The following is a 14780-nucleotide window of genomic DNA, read 5'->3' on the forward strand; positions in this document are numbered from 1 at the left end:
GACTAAATATGACAAAATGGATAAAAATCCTTTAATCTGAACTAAATCTGACCCGCTTAAATTGACTCATAATCAATTAACACATTAAATGAGTTAAATATGATTTGAACTTTTTTTATCCTATTCTAAATGAGTCGGTTGGCGGATTTAGAATTTTATTTGATGGGTATTCACCTATCCGCGAACAACTAATATTTAAATTATTTGATAATCTCATATGTTCATACTTATTAGACAGCAAATCAATTAGTATAAGCTATATTGGTCAATGATTAGTCTCACACTCTCAACTCTTGCACTACTGAATGCGTCTCTAGGTCAAAATACTTAATTTTCTTGTAATCAAAACAAAAGTCTACAAATTCATGTTCTAAAAAATAATAATAAAAATTATAATTTTATAGTTGGTTGTTAAATGTTTAATATATTACCAAATTATGATTTATAAAAATAACTTTAGTTATTGTGTTACAAAATAAATTATTCATTGGATGGTAAAAAAAATATATTAGGAATAGAAATGACATAGATTATCTGTCATCCGCCACAGATTATCCTATTTGAACTGTCATAAATCCGCAGCTTAAATGAGTCAAATATAAATTGTAATATCCTTACCCGATAATCCATCTAATCCGCCACAAATTATCCGACCTAATCCACTTTGCTAGGTTTACGTGTTACCGTGTCATATGTTATCATACCAACATGTTTCTATCAATAACTTCAAATAAAAACTTTGGTAAATTAACAATTTTGAGCATATAAAAATTTTTTGTAGGTAGATAGTAGTAACACAGAGTTGGTGTTGTCTTTCTTCCTGGTTCGACGATCAGAAGTTACCATAATGATCTTAGGGAGGATACCACAACGTAGTCGGAGTAGAATTTCGATTTTGAGGGGTTTGGGAAACTATCTCAAAATCAAGGTAAGTGGATTGTTTAAGGATTATTTGGTTCGTAAGTTTTTCTAAACTCAGATTTAGTAGTAGATGTTGTTATACTGGTGTTTAGTATGATTTATGTGGGTGTGGTGAATTCAGGATTTTGGGGCTTATACGACAAGAGGTTAGGGGACTTAGAGCGTGTTCCCAAAAACCCAGGTAAGATAATGAATAGTTTATAATTCAGGAAATATGAGTATGAAAATTTATTTTAGGAAATTCAGTTATTTGACAGGAAAATATATATACTGAACTCACGCCCATAGCGTTCATAATTCCATAATCCTAAAATGCCTACATGTATATATGTATAAATTAATTTGCTACCTTCTTCAAGTAGCCATCTTTGACGTTGTGAAGTGGAACATTGAGCAAATGTGAAGATGCGTCTCTATTAATATCATGCATCTCAAATGGTGTTTAAAATAAACCATTCACTGTAAAAAGAAAATGCATGACACAAGGAATGTTTAAACTCAGCAAATAGTCGTAAAATGATAAGAAAGAAGCCTTATTTATTTATTTATTCCAACTTCTAGCAATTCGGTATTTAGTAGTAATCTGTAATTCTGAAATCCTATTCACCATTTTCTCCATCCCTTGCATCAGTACAATCCTTAATTCTCTCTTCTTACTCATACTCTTCACTCTCCATTCTTCCCTCCCACAACCTCCCTCTCTTTTCATCACTCCGTCTTCCATGATGACAGAGGCGGAGTTTCAGAATTTTCCCAAGTAGGCACTTCTGCTCCATATCTATCACCTTTCACTGCATCTCCAGCGGAAAGCGATTCAAGTTCGGCCAATTCTTTTGGGGTTAGTTTTACAAATAAAGCTCCGATGTTCTGGTTGAGGTTTTCAACTTTTGTCGTGCCAGGAATAGGGCACACATCGCTACCTTGGTGATGGACCCAGGCCAGCGCTAGCTGTGATGGTGTGCATCCCTTCTTTGTTGCCAATTCATTTACCCGCTCAAATGTACTTTTGTTATGCTTGACATTGTCAGGCTGGAACCTGGGCATATACTACAAAAGAGAAAATACTTACATTTCAGCACCTAAAAAACCTACTAGAGAACAAGAAATATGTGTCACACTGTTGATTTGTGTTAAGAAACCAATTCGCTTACACAAAAATGTTTCCTACCCAAACCAAAGTTCAGGGTGCATCTTGATTAAGAAACTTATAATTTAAGGACATACTTGTGATTTAACAAGCGTGCATCAAACATAGATAACACATGTAGAATGGACAATTTAGATAATAATATTTCAAAATTTAGGGGGCAATTTGATTGATTAAAATTCAGGGAGTATTTGATCAGAAGGCATCTTAACAATCCAAATAAATACATATGTCCTATCAAATATGCAGACAAAATATGTTCAAATAAATATAATTCTTTGGAAGTTGAGTTAAGAGCAAATAATAAAATTTTATTAGCTCCAAAACACTAGAAGCATATACTCTGGACACAACAATCAAAATTGAATATTCTTCAAGCTATATGCTTGCAGCTGAGAAACTAACAAAAGAAATCAATGTTGCATTTACGGCAGTAAATCTGAAGCCACGTTAGAAAAACATAAATTAAAAATTAAAATATATACATTTCATAAAGGGAATTTCTCTAGTCATTCACTCTGAAGTACAAAGAAACCATGTTCACAGGAGGTAAACATTAAAGAGTCCGTTAATTTATCAAGTCAATCCCTGTTCTTTTGTAAGAAACGTCAACAATCCAACTAGGTGGTTTAATGGAGTGGGAAAGCTTCTTGAGTTTGAAAGAATGACCCTGAAAGCTGATAAATTTGAGACATTCATAACAATATAATGACCTTATTTCTACCCAAACTTTGTTATACCAAATATTAGTGTAGTTCATACTAGAAAAAAAAAAACATAGAGGTGATATATATGAAAACAAACCTTTCGGAAGTCATCACTTGACAGCTTCTCAAGTAACTCTGGACCTGATGAAAGGAATCCCCGTGCTAAGGGACTATAAGCAACAATTCCAATGCCAAGCTCTCTAAGGCGTAAAAAAGGATAAAATTAGAACTTAAAATTGCTAATGAAATATATGGGGAAAGGTATATAAAATAATTAACGCACCTGCAAGTAGGAACTATTTCTTCTTCTACATCTCTTGACCACAAAGACCACTCCAACTGCACAGCAGTTATCGGATGAACTGCATGTGCTCTTCTAATAGTGGAAGCACAGGCCTCAGATAGACCTATATATTTTATTTTACCCTCTTCAACTAGTTTCTTGAGTTCTCCCACCTTGTATAAGGGAAGAAAATAAAATTAGGGAAATTGTACAAGAAAGATTTGAAAGAAGAGCTGACGGAAAGAAAAAGTCTCTCTCTATCTCCGCCCCCCACCCACCAAAACACGTGTGCGCGCACACACTAATTCTCTAGTTAATTGATTATGATCCTTATATTTTATAGATTTATAGGATGATACGATACCCACAAACTTTGGAGATGAGTAGTAAGTTTTGTGAAAGCACAAGAATTTGTTTTAATAATCTAATCCATACTACACTGTCTGATGCTATATATCTTTCAAGCAAACAATTATCATTCTCATCAACCAAATAAATCCAGGCTCTTGTTGTTACTGGTTGGACAATTACTACAAGATGAGTCCAGCTCTAGTTGTTGCCATCGAAATACACAAACGTATTGTCATTCTCATCAACAAAGGACTTGGTTCTTTTGATTAAATAGATTTGGAGAAATTTGAACTAGAGGAGCTGCTAGCAGAAATATGTTGCTTTCTGATTTTTCTAATTTTAGAGCCACAATCACATTATAAAAAATCCCTTGAAAGGTGCTTGATCTTTTATCAAATAATATTCAAAAATCTATAGATTAATAGCATAGAAAATAAAATCTCTGCAGATAGAGAAATATAATTTACTACGACTTGTAATGAGTTATAGGTAGGCTAAGTGTGCAATGGATTACTATGCCTATGTTTGAACATCTAAAGTAAATGAGATTAAACTTAGATTTACACAAACAACTCGCAAAAATTTCAACGGTAGCAAATTATGAAGGATTTTGAACCTTGTTAAAGTGACCCACAATCTAACAGCTTAAACTTTTAGATAAAATGGTAATCTAATATGATATCACAACTCTAACTTTTAGGTAAAGTGGTAATCTAATAAACCTAAAACCATTTCAGTTTGTTTTTTTGGGCAAATGAGTGAAGGAAAAATTAAGTAGTGGAAGGGGGCAAACCGTGACTTCAATGGGGACTTTGGTGTCAATGCGATGCTGGTAATAAAGATCGATGCAATCCACCTCAAGGCGCTTCAGGCTGGCCTCGCATGCCGCCCTCACATACGCCGGATCCCCCCGCACCTCCATCTTGCCGTCGGCGAGGATGTTCCCGAACTTGGTTGCCAGTTCCACTCTCTCCCTCATGCCTCCCTTCAAACCCTATTAATTCATCAAAAACGTAAACCCAAAATTAAGGTTCAAATTAACTTCAAAATAATAACCAATTGACGAAGAATCAAAGCAAATTAAGGAATTCATTAACAACATGTGACCTTCCCAAGGAGGAGTTCGTTGGTGTGGGGGCCATAGACGTCGGAGGTGTCGAGGAAGGTGATGCCGGCGTTGATGGCGTGGTGGATGAGATTTATCATGTCGGCTTCGGGCTTGGGGGGGCCGTAGAAGGCGGACATGCCCATACAACCTAGCCCCTGTGCGGAGACCTCAAGGCCTTGAGATCCCAGCTTCATCCTCCTCACCGCAGTTGCCATTTCTCTGTTCCTGACTAAATTTCACAGAGCTAGATGGAGACGGTGGTATCTGGAGTGAGTGGGTGAGGTTGAAGCTGATATGCATGAGTAGTGCATTTATAGGCAGAGCAGCTGGCAGGCTAGCCATTGTTACGGCCTAAAGTAACCTTTTTCACTTTTTTTTTTAGATGGGCGAAGTGGGAGGGAGGAGCTGGAAGTCAACCTTCTTGTCGAAAGATGCGTCACTCGTGACGATCGGACGCAGTTTGTGTGGCGAAATGAGAGTTTTTTCCCGTTTTACCCTTTTTTTTTTTTTTTTTTTTTTAATATATTAAATAATACCTTATTCTGGGAAGTATTTCCCAGAATGACTCTGACGTAATCTCGCTAGTTCAAGTAGCGATTTTTAACCAAATCTCGCTACTCCAAGTAGCGAGTTTTACTCTTTCATAAAAGGCTCGTGGTGACATGTGGCAATTCTTGTTACTCCAAGTAGCGAGATTTAATTGGGAGAAGTAACACTCTGGCAGCCACGTTTCGACCCGTGTAATTGTCTGCGAACCATAATTTGACGCATGTTAAATCTCGTTACTTGGAGTAGCAAGATTTTGTTGTGATAATTAATGCTCTGTCATCTCCTTTTGAATTACCTTCACCCGGATTTCAACACGTGGCAAATCTCGCTAGTCTAAGTAGCGAGATTTGCTTCAGAATAACCTCGCCAGTTCTTCCTCATTTCTTGCGCGAATAGAGTGCCTGTTGCAGAGTCGAGCAGGTGACCATTGAAGGAAGACAGCCGAGCAGGTGACCGTTGAAGGAAGACAGCCAAGCAAGTGACCGTTGCGGGCTTCATCACATTACAAGTTATATAAGGAGATGGGGTAAGTTATGTTTTCCATGTTCAGTGTTTAGATTTTTACGTTATTTTTATTTCATCGAAAGCTTTGATAATCCGAGAGAGAGTTTGTGATTTGTGTTAAAAGATTCGTGGACAAACACTACTCTTAAGATTTGTATTTCATTGTTTTGGTATTTAAATTTAATTTTTTGTTGATAATATTTTATTTGTATTTTATTGTTTGGGTATTTGAATTTAATTTGTTGCTGATAATATTTTATTTTTTCCATTCAAATTGTTGTTTAATATTTATTTATTTATTTTGGATTGTTGTTTCATTGTAAAATGCATTATCTTTCCTGCCCTAGAAATTTTTGAAGTTTCATCCACTCACAAAATTTGTTAAATTTCCTTCTACTTTTTTGAATATAATTGTGCAATTATAATTAGATCATATGGTTTACTTTCAAAATGGGAAATTTTGTTATTCAATTCTTAAATTTTCTTGTACTGTTTTTAATATAATTGGGCACATCCACTACAGTTGTGAACATAACATGTAAATTGTATGATTTTAATTGATGCTTTCAGTTAATGTGAGTGCACATTATAATTATAAATTGTATTGTCATATGTATAAGATCTTAGGATCTTATACCTTATTTTTCGGGTTATTAATAATTATGTTGAAAATTTTAAAATAAAAAATTCCGACTCTTATATTAATGCTAAAGAACTAAAAAAAAAAAAATGTGATATTTTTATAATGTACAAAAAAAGAATCTGAAAATTAAGAATTATTTTCTAAACATTGAACACATCCTTAGGCTTTTCTCTTCCCTTTATTTTTTTCTTTTTTCCAGTTAATTTAGGGCTATTTGAAAAATTAAAATTTGACAATATGTTTGGTTAATATTTATGAAAATTAATATAACTTAAATTTTGTAATTAAAAAATATTTATGTATTATTTTTAAATCAATTGATATTTTAAATATATAATTAAAATAAAATTACAAAGAATATATAATAAAAATATTATAAAAATAAAAATACAATTTATTATAATTATTTTAATTAATTGTTCTACTATCCAAATTTATTTTATAATAAAATATTTTTTTTACATGACAATTGAAAAATTGTGAAAAATATTATATTATTGCTTTTATATATATATATATATATATATATATATATATATATATCTTACTTTGAATTCTATTTAAATTTTTTTCATAAACAGTTAAAAATTGAAAATAAAAACTGAAAAATGACCACATAAAGAAACATATTTATATAATACGTTTTCTTTTTCACTTTTCTAATCTTTAACTAAATAATTTTATTTTATTTTTAGATTTATGAATTAATTCTTTCAAGAAACTAATAAAAAAAAAAATTAGGGCCAGCACAGCACAATGATGCATATATATATATATATATATATATATATATATATATATTGTTGGATGCTACGTCTTCTCAATTTCAAAAGTTAACTCATAGGATAAATCTTTCCAAATACTTAATAATCATTCACAATAATTCCAATAATCTCTCTCTCATACATGAGACTCCAATTTTAACCAATCTTGAGAAGAATGTTAAAACATGTTTTTGACACTAGTATTTGGGGTGAGATTTTTTCCATACTTATATATATATATATGTGTGTGTGTGTGTGTGTGTGTGTGTGTGTGTAGGCTATGAAAAAAATGTTGCTTTGGGAATGTGTGTGTGTAGGCTATGAAAATGAAAGAAAATGTATTACCTCTTTGTCTGCCTACTTAAGAATCCAGTTATAATGTGACTTGCTGTATGGACATCAATGAGTTCTCCCTCTCTTACACTCAGATGATCATGTTTTGGTATTGTTTGACAAGTTCTATTTGAGTGAAGAGTTTTCTTAGTTCTCCAAACTCATAGCCTAAATTTCTTTTGTATTTTGTTCACCAATACTCACAAGCCTACTACTTGGTTTCCAACAATCTACTCAATTCTAACTCACCCAAAATCACATACACAGAGGCAATGTTCACAAAATCACAACTCTAGCTATGAAAGGTTATCTCACCCATCCTTTATCATTAGTCCATCCTATGTAATAGAACAATGCTTTAACCAATATATAAATAGAGGCAACTGCTACACTGCACAGAAAATGCCAAAAAAGAAAGGTGCTTGAATAGCTCACCATCATTAGAATCCTAAAGTAGCAGAAGACAATTAGTTGGATTACCCGAGTTATTTGGTGGGTGCAGCAGTTCTAAAAAATGCGGTTCCTTAGGGATCAAATTAAAATAAAAAATTCCATGAAAAAAGCCCCATATATATAAGATCCTAGGGTGGGGGGTGCCTGAGGAGGCCACAGTCGACAGAGCACCATTAAAGATCCAATGGTATGAGGGCGAAGCCGGCCTCGACTAGTCACCGTCGATGACGCTGACTGGGAACACTGTAGAGATGATAGCTAAAAGGTCACATTATTAGAGGAGAGTACTAATGAGTTTTTTTCTCCCCGAATTTATGTATTTTTCACCAATATATCGATATAAATGTAGTGTTCATATTTTAAAGCACTTGCCATAAGACAATCCCATTCCCATTTCATGAATCGGGATGTTATGCGTCCTAAGTAACATTTTTCCAAAAGATTCGTTCAACTCCTTTGAGTATGGCTGTTTGGATTAGCAATGAATCCTCAAAAGGCTACTTAACAAAATTGAACTTCAAATTAAGTGGCAACCCAACAAATAATGAGGCAGAGTACGAAGTACCATTTTGGAAAAATTACTCTTAAGAGCACCATTTCATAGTTCTTTGGATTCTAAGTTGAATTACAATTTTGGGAAAATCCGAAGTATATGTCATATGGGGAAAATCAATACATATTCATGTTGTTTATTCATAGACGCTGAATTCATCTATTTATTTTCTTCGTGGGAAAGTTAGGTCCAAACTCTAAGTTCATTCATTCATTAGAATTTGTATACATCTATTTGGTTTATAGTTATTAGTTATTTCGTCTCATTTACACATCACTTATACATACAATTTTGTGTTGCGTAGGTTTGTTTTATTTCCCGATCGCCGATCTAAATGGCAGGAAGCTCAAGCAGTGATCCAGTCACGGTATTTTTATATATAGGGGGGAACATAATAACCGCATTAGATGGTGTTAGGTATAGTAGTCGGCCAGTTCGACTTATTCGAATTGGCCATAGGTGTAACTTAAGTAAATTATATACGAAGATATATAAATATTTGCATATCGATCCAGATCAATATGCATTGCGGGTGACCGCAAGATACCTTGCGCGAGAGTTAAATAATACAGCGTTCTACGAGGCTGTTCCGATATCAGATGATTATGGGTTGCGTATTGTATTGGACGCACACTGTGTCGGTGAGACATATTTAACGATGCAATTGTATGTCGAGACTATTCCTCAAATGGGTGTAATTGCAGTTAGGCAACCAGATGAGCCCGCGGAGCAATTGGGTGAAGTTGATGAAGACACCGAACAAACACATCAGGTCGATGTTGGTGGGGAGGTTCGTGCTATGTCCACGGTCGATTTTAATGAATATCCGGGATCGTCATTCCAGCCGTCGGAGTACGAAGCACCTGTTCCTCACACGTTTCCGCAGGGAGGTTGCGAAGACGTCCCGAGTGCGGTACCAGCATCGTTGTTTGCCATTGCGAACGACACATTGGACGAGGGCATGAACATTACGAATGATGTTCATATTGAAGACGAACACATGCACGAGCAGGAAATGGGTGAAGGGTTAAATGATGTTCCCGATTATGTGAACTTACCTCACCATGACACGGACGACGCAACGTTTGACGCGCAATTCATCGGCGAGCTTCCGATGTACGGTCAAATTGACCTAGCTGCTGCAGATTTAACTGCGGTCGATGAGCTTCCCATACGCGTCACTCGTTGGGAAGAATCCTCTGAGTTGAGTAAGGGGATGCTCTTCGGTTCGAAGGATCAGCTGATCGCCGCAGTGCGAATATATCACGCTCGCACGCACCATGACTTCCATGTGGTGCGATCTACTCCTGAGTTGTGGGTTGCTAGGTGTAAGGACCACGATTGCGCGTGGAGATTGCGTGCCATGTATCGGATGATACACCGTTTTTTCGAAATCACCCAATATAGTGGTCCGCATACGTGTCTGAATGAACTTATATCGCAGGACCATAACCAAATCACGTCGTCCCTCATTGCTGGGGAGATAGTGAATATGATCAGGGGAGATGCGTCGACGTCGATCGCTACATTGAAGGAGTTCATTGATCGTCGATTCGGGTATTCAATATCTTATAAGAAGGTTTGGTTGGGCAAACAGAAGGCAATAGCCCAAGTCTTCGGTGATTGGGAGAAATCGTATGAAACGTTACCGAAGTGGATGGAAGCGATGCGCGCGTACAATCCTGGGACTACAGTCAGGTGGAGGTCAACTCCGGTTCCAGGTAGCACTAACAGCGCAACCTTCGTATCTGTATTTTGGTCATTTGCAGCATCTATTCAGGGTTTTCGTCACTGCCCTCCCGTTATATGTGTGGACGGGACACACTTGTACGGTAAGTACAAGGGCAAACTCCTTATTGCGACGTGCCCCGATGCAAATAGGCAAATATTTCCCCTTGCATTCGCTATTGTGCAAGAGGAAAGCCTCGACACATGGAATTGGTTTCTGTGTTCTCTGCGTTTGATTACCGACAGGGACGACATTTGCCTCATATCAGATCGACATCCAGGGATTATCGCTGCGGTGCAGCACAATCCTGATTGGCAACCACCACGTGCGCACCACCGATTTTGCCTTCGACATGTCGTCAGCAACTTTAATACAAAAGTGCGGAGTGTCAATATGAAGCGAATGGCTGAGCGAGCCGGAAGGGAGCATCAGGTGAGAAAATTTGACACCTGGATGGAGAGGATATTCGACGAGGGTGGAGAGCCAGCCAAGTCGTTCTTCGATCAGATCCCTCCTCATATGTGGACTCAGTGCCACGACGGTGGAAAGAGGTATGGAAACATGACCACCAACCTGGTCGAATGTTTCAACGCCGTCCTAAAAGGCGCACGTAGCCTTCCCATTACGGCTCTCGTGCAACTAACATTTTATCGCGTTGCACATTACTTTAATAGCCGACGGGAGTCTGCTCGTAACGCAATATCTGGAGGAAATACGTTAACTCCGCATATATTGCTAGCGATGGAAAGAAGGAAGCTGAAGGCGACCGGACAACGAGTCACGACGTTCAACCGGTCTAGGGGTACTTTTAGCATCACGACCGCGCAGCGGGGACCCCATAAAGGAAACAATGTCCAAACTTTGAGCATCCAGAGGCGCGAATGCTCCTGCGGGAAGTGGCAATCTTTACACTATCCCTGCTCGCACCTTCTTGCAGCCTGTGCCGAGACACGACTAAATGCGAGCCAGTTTGTTGAGCCATATTGGAGCACTGCCGAGCACTATGCAACATATGCTGCAGAATTTTATCCAATCATGCATGAGGCATATTGGCCAACTTGCTCGTTGCCAAACTTGCAGGCAAATCCTGCATACGCTAGACATAAAGGTCGGCCTAGGAGCTCACGTATACATAACGAGATGGATGCTCGGGAAGGTCGGAAACATATCACGTGTAGCATATGCCGTCAAGAAGGACATAACCGCACAAGATGTCCGAGAAGGACCCAACCTGGGGATGCAGCTGGACCTTCGCACTGACCTATAACTTATAGGTGATCCGGGATTTGCGTACTCTTACTCCTCGCGTCACGACAAGTTTTCACCTGCTAATTCCTTATGAAAAATTTGTTTCCAAATGTTAAATCCTCAGACCGCTTTAATTTCTCGGTGAACACGCGAATGCTCCATGCTCAATTTGTCTCTGAGCAATTGAGTCACTGTGTCCATCAATCGAGAATAGTGTATGTTCAGATGAAAACTTGGTGAGACATTTTCATTTGTACACATATAGGATAAACCTTGAGATTTTTGTTCGTTTCCACCATACAAAGCACCGGGGACAGATACTCAATTCTTATGCTTTCTATGTTAATGCTTTCAATATTCTGGCTTGTTTGCAGGATCGATCCAGGGCCGTCCGATACTACTGTACTGTGTATGGGCGATCGGCACCGGTCCAGTCGGGCGTGGACCGATTCGCATGCTGACGTCTTATATTGCCGAGGGGGCAGTCAGAGCGTACAGGATAGGATAGGCGCAGACCCTCGCATTATTGATTGGATACGTGACGCGGGTTTTTATGGGATATATCAGATTGGCCATATCCAGTTGGATTGGCATCTTGTGACCGCGTTGGTCGAGCGATGGAGGCCAGAGACACACACTTTCCACTTGCCGCACGGGGAGGCGACTATCACATTACAGGATGTCGCGGTGTTGTTCGGGCTACCGATTGATGGGTTGCCCGTCACTGGTCGTACAGCTGGACCAGTACAGGATGGAGGCGTCGGTCAGGGGGGAGGACTTCGCCGCATGTGCGAGAGATTGTTAGGAGTGGTGCCCCCAGACAGTGAGCTTGTTGGTGCCCGCATTCGCATGCGGTTTCTAGAGGGGGAGATGTTTCGCCAGCTTCCGGCTGATGCTGATGATCAGACTATAGCGTGTCACGCACGTGCCCACATGCTGCGATTGATATGTGGGACGCTGTTCTGCGACCTATCGGGGAGTTACGCACACTTGATGTTCCTTCCACTGCTCGCGGAGCGAGCAGAGATACGCCATTATAGTTGGGGTGCTGCGACGTTAGCTTGGCTGTACCGGGAGATGTGCCGCGCCGCTAACGTGTCGCACTCACAGATCGGAGGAGCACTCCGCTTATTGCAGGTTTGGGCGTGGGAGAGATTCACGTCGTTAGCTCCTACGCGCCGCGGTGTCCGACGTCTTATTCAGAGGGATGAGGACGGACGACCGATTGACCCAGCTCCACTCGCGTGGAGGTTAGTAACTCAACTGAAAATAATTTGCTTCAGTTGTAGTACGTAGTAGTGGTTACACCTTGCTAACTTACGTTCTATTGTGTACAGGTGGAGGGATCAGTTGTTGGCGCCTAATGTTGCGCAACATATGCTGCCCTGGTACAGATTCGAGCTGGACATGCACCGGGAGCACGAGGTAGTCTCCGTTATGTGTATTTAGGGCTATTTCAAGATTTGCATATATTCCCGTCCCACCTCTGACATTTACTATATGTCTACGCGCAGTTCGTATGGGCGCCCTACACGGATGACATTGTTGCCGACCTACCACCTGGTTATGCAGTTGGATCGGACCTCTGGGTTGCCCGAGTGCCACTCATATGTTTTCATATTGTCAAGTGGCATCTCCCAGACCGAGTGATGCGCCAGTTTGGCTTTCGACAAGGCATTCCCGGTCGCTTCTGTACCTCGGGGGTCGATGTACGTGGGGAGGACTTGCACGAGATTGATGGTCGCGGTCGGGGGAACACAGATTGGGCAGCGGAGCACGCCATGTACGTGAGTATGTGGATACATAGGCGCGACTACATTGTCGAGAGAGTCCGGGCAGATGGCCCGATGCGTCCGGAGGATCCATATTACGCGTGGTACAAGTCGATCACACGTCGCTTCGTAGATAGGACTGCAGCGGTCTACATGAGCCTCGTACGCTTACTCAAACGTATACCTAATTTGTTACCGTGATGATTAGTAGTTCAATGTTTTAAACACTATTTTCGTATGATGTAGGCTGACGTATTACACCAGGTCGACTCGCTATCATCAGACCCCGTTGTGAGCGATTTAGTGAGAGTTGGTTTGGACATTGTCTACGAGGACGGGCGACAAATCCCTACCCCACGCCGGACGCCGGCCCCACGAGGTGGTCGAGCAGCTCCAGTACGAGGGATTCGAGCAGCTACCTCCAGCCGTCCATCGAGTCTGACCTTCTCACCGCCCATTGCACATGAGGAGTATGTGTTTGGGCCGTCCGCTGCTGATTTTGCGGGACCCTCCAGTAGACCGGCGGATTATCGATCTGACTCTGCCGCGACGCCGTCGATGTCGTACTTACTAGACGACCCTCTCGATGCGGAGGAGGTGGACGCACCCGGCTTGCCAGCTCGGACTCGTCCAGAGACTACATACGACATAGCTCCCCGTCGGCTTCAGCTAGAGAGGGATTATCCAGTACGTATGGGCGGAGACAACAGACATGTAGCCCCTCGACGTGACTGGACGCCAGACGCGGAGGAGCAGCCAGGTGAGGGCAGACACAGACGGCAGCCACCCCGACACTGAAGACGACCTTCATGCGGTACCGAGTAGCCGATATATGTAGTTGTTAATTAGTTCATAATTTTTATTTGTACATCATATATATGTTTACAGCTTCATTTGTACATAATGTATTTATTCATGATTCATTTGGGCATAATGTATTTAGTAATGACTTCATTTGTACAGCATCTATTTGTATAGAATATATCATTTCTCCTTTATTTCAACTTGTTTGGAGTATCATTTGTACATAATGTAATTGTTTAGAGTATCATTTGTACATAATGTAATTTACTTAATTCTGAATCTATAGAGCAGCAATAGGTAAAGTGACAAGCAGGTATCATTTAGTGTACTAATTTGATATGTTGAATGTATACGAATCTGATGAATGTAACGTTCTGAACATACTGGTATCAACTGTATTTCAAGAATGTTTTATTTGCACAGGTGCGTGGATGGATATGCTCAATTTGTAAACAGGACTCTGCCGAAATTAGTATACTATTTTGATAGGTTTAATGTATACGATTCTCGTGAATGTAATGTTGTGAACATACTGGTATCAACTGTATTGGAAGAATGTTTTATTTGCACAGGTGCGTGGATGGATATGCTCAATTTTTAAACAGGACTCTGCCGAAATTAGTATACTATTTTGACAGGTTCAATGTATACGAGTCTCGTGAATGTAACGTTGTGAAATATAATTTAGTCTCTTTATGTATGTTTCTTAGGTTTTATTTCTACTTTTAATTTCACAATATTGAAAGTAACACCAAACGGGCCCCCGAGGAAAAAGGAAAGAAGTCAATTAGGTGCAATTCAACTTGAATAGGGTTGAAATGTATACTCAGTAAAAGAGCTGTATGATATGATGATTTATCTTTAGAACTACCAAATAAAATATAATCCTAAAAAGTGTATACCGAGCCATT

The 14780-nt window shown here is 39.4% G+C and overlaps 1 protein-coding gene across 1 annotated transcript; it reads right to left on the reverse strand.

The window, feature by feature from the left end:
* Nucleotides 1-1438: 1438 nt before the first annotated feature.
* On the reverse strand, nt 1439-4865 carry LOC131146694 (probable aldo-keto reductase 2). The gene is made up of 5 exons (XM_058096442.1): nt 4517-4865; nt 4203-4403; nt 3059-3231; nt 2873-2975; nt 1439-1968 (listed from the first exon to the last, which is right to left on the reverse strand). The coding sequence occupies exons 1-5, from the start codon at nt 4730-4732 to the stop codon at nt 1630-1632; spliced, it is 1032 nt and encodes a 343-aa protein (XP_057952425.1). The 5' UTR covers nt 4733-4865; the 3' UTR covers nt 1439-1629.
* Nucleotides 4866-14780: the final 9915 nt, after the last annotated feature.

This window comes from Malania oleifera, chromosome 13, assembly GCF_029873635.1.
Source record: "Malania oleifera isolate guangnan ecotype guangnan chromosome 13, ASM2987363v1, whole genome shotgun sequence".
NCBI lineage: Eukaryota > Viridiplantae > Streptophyta > Magnoliopsida > Santalales > Ximeniaceae > Malania > Malania oleifera.

Coding starts and splice junctions, on each gene's coding strand:
- LOC131146694 (XM_058096442.1), bottom strand. CDS start 4,732: ATGGCAACTGCGGTGAGGAGGATGAAGCTGGGATCTCAAGGCCTTGAG. Junction 4,404..4,516: donor ACGAACTCCTCCTTGGGAAG/GTCACATGTTGT, acceptor ATGAATTAATAG/GGTTTGAAGGGAGGCATGAG. Junction 2,976..3,058: donor GAAATAGTTCCTACTTGCAG/GTGCGTTAATTA, acceptor TTTACGCCTTAG/AGAGCTTGGCATTGGAATTG.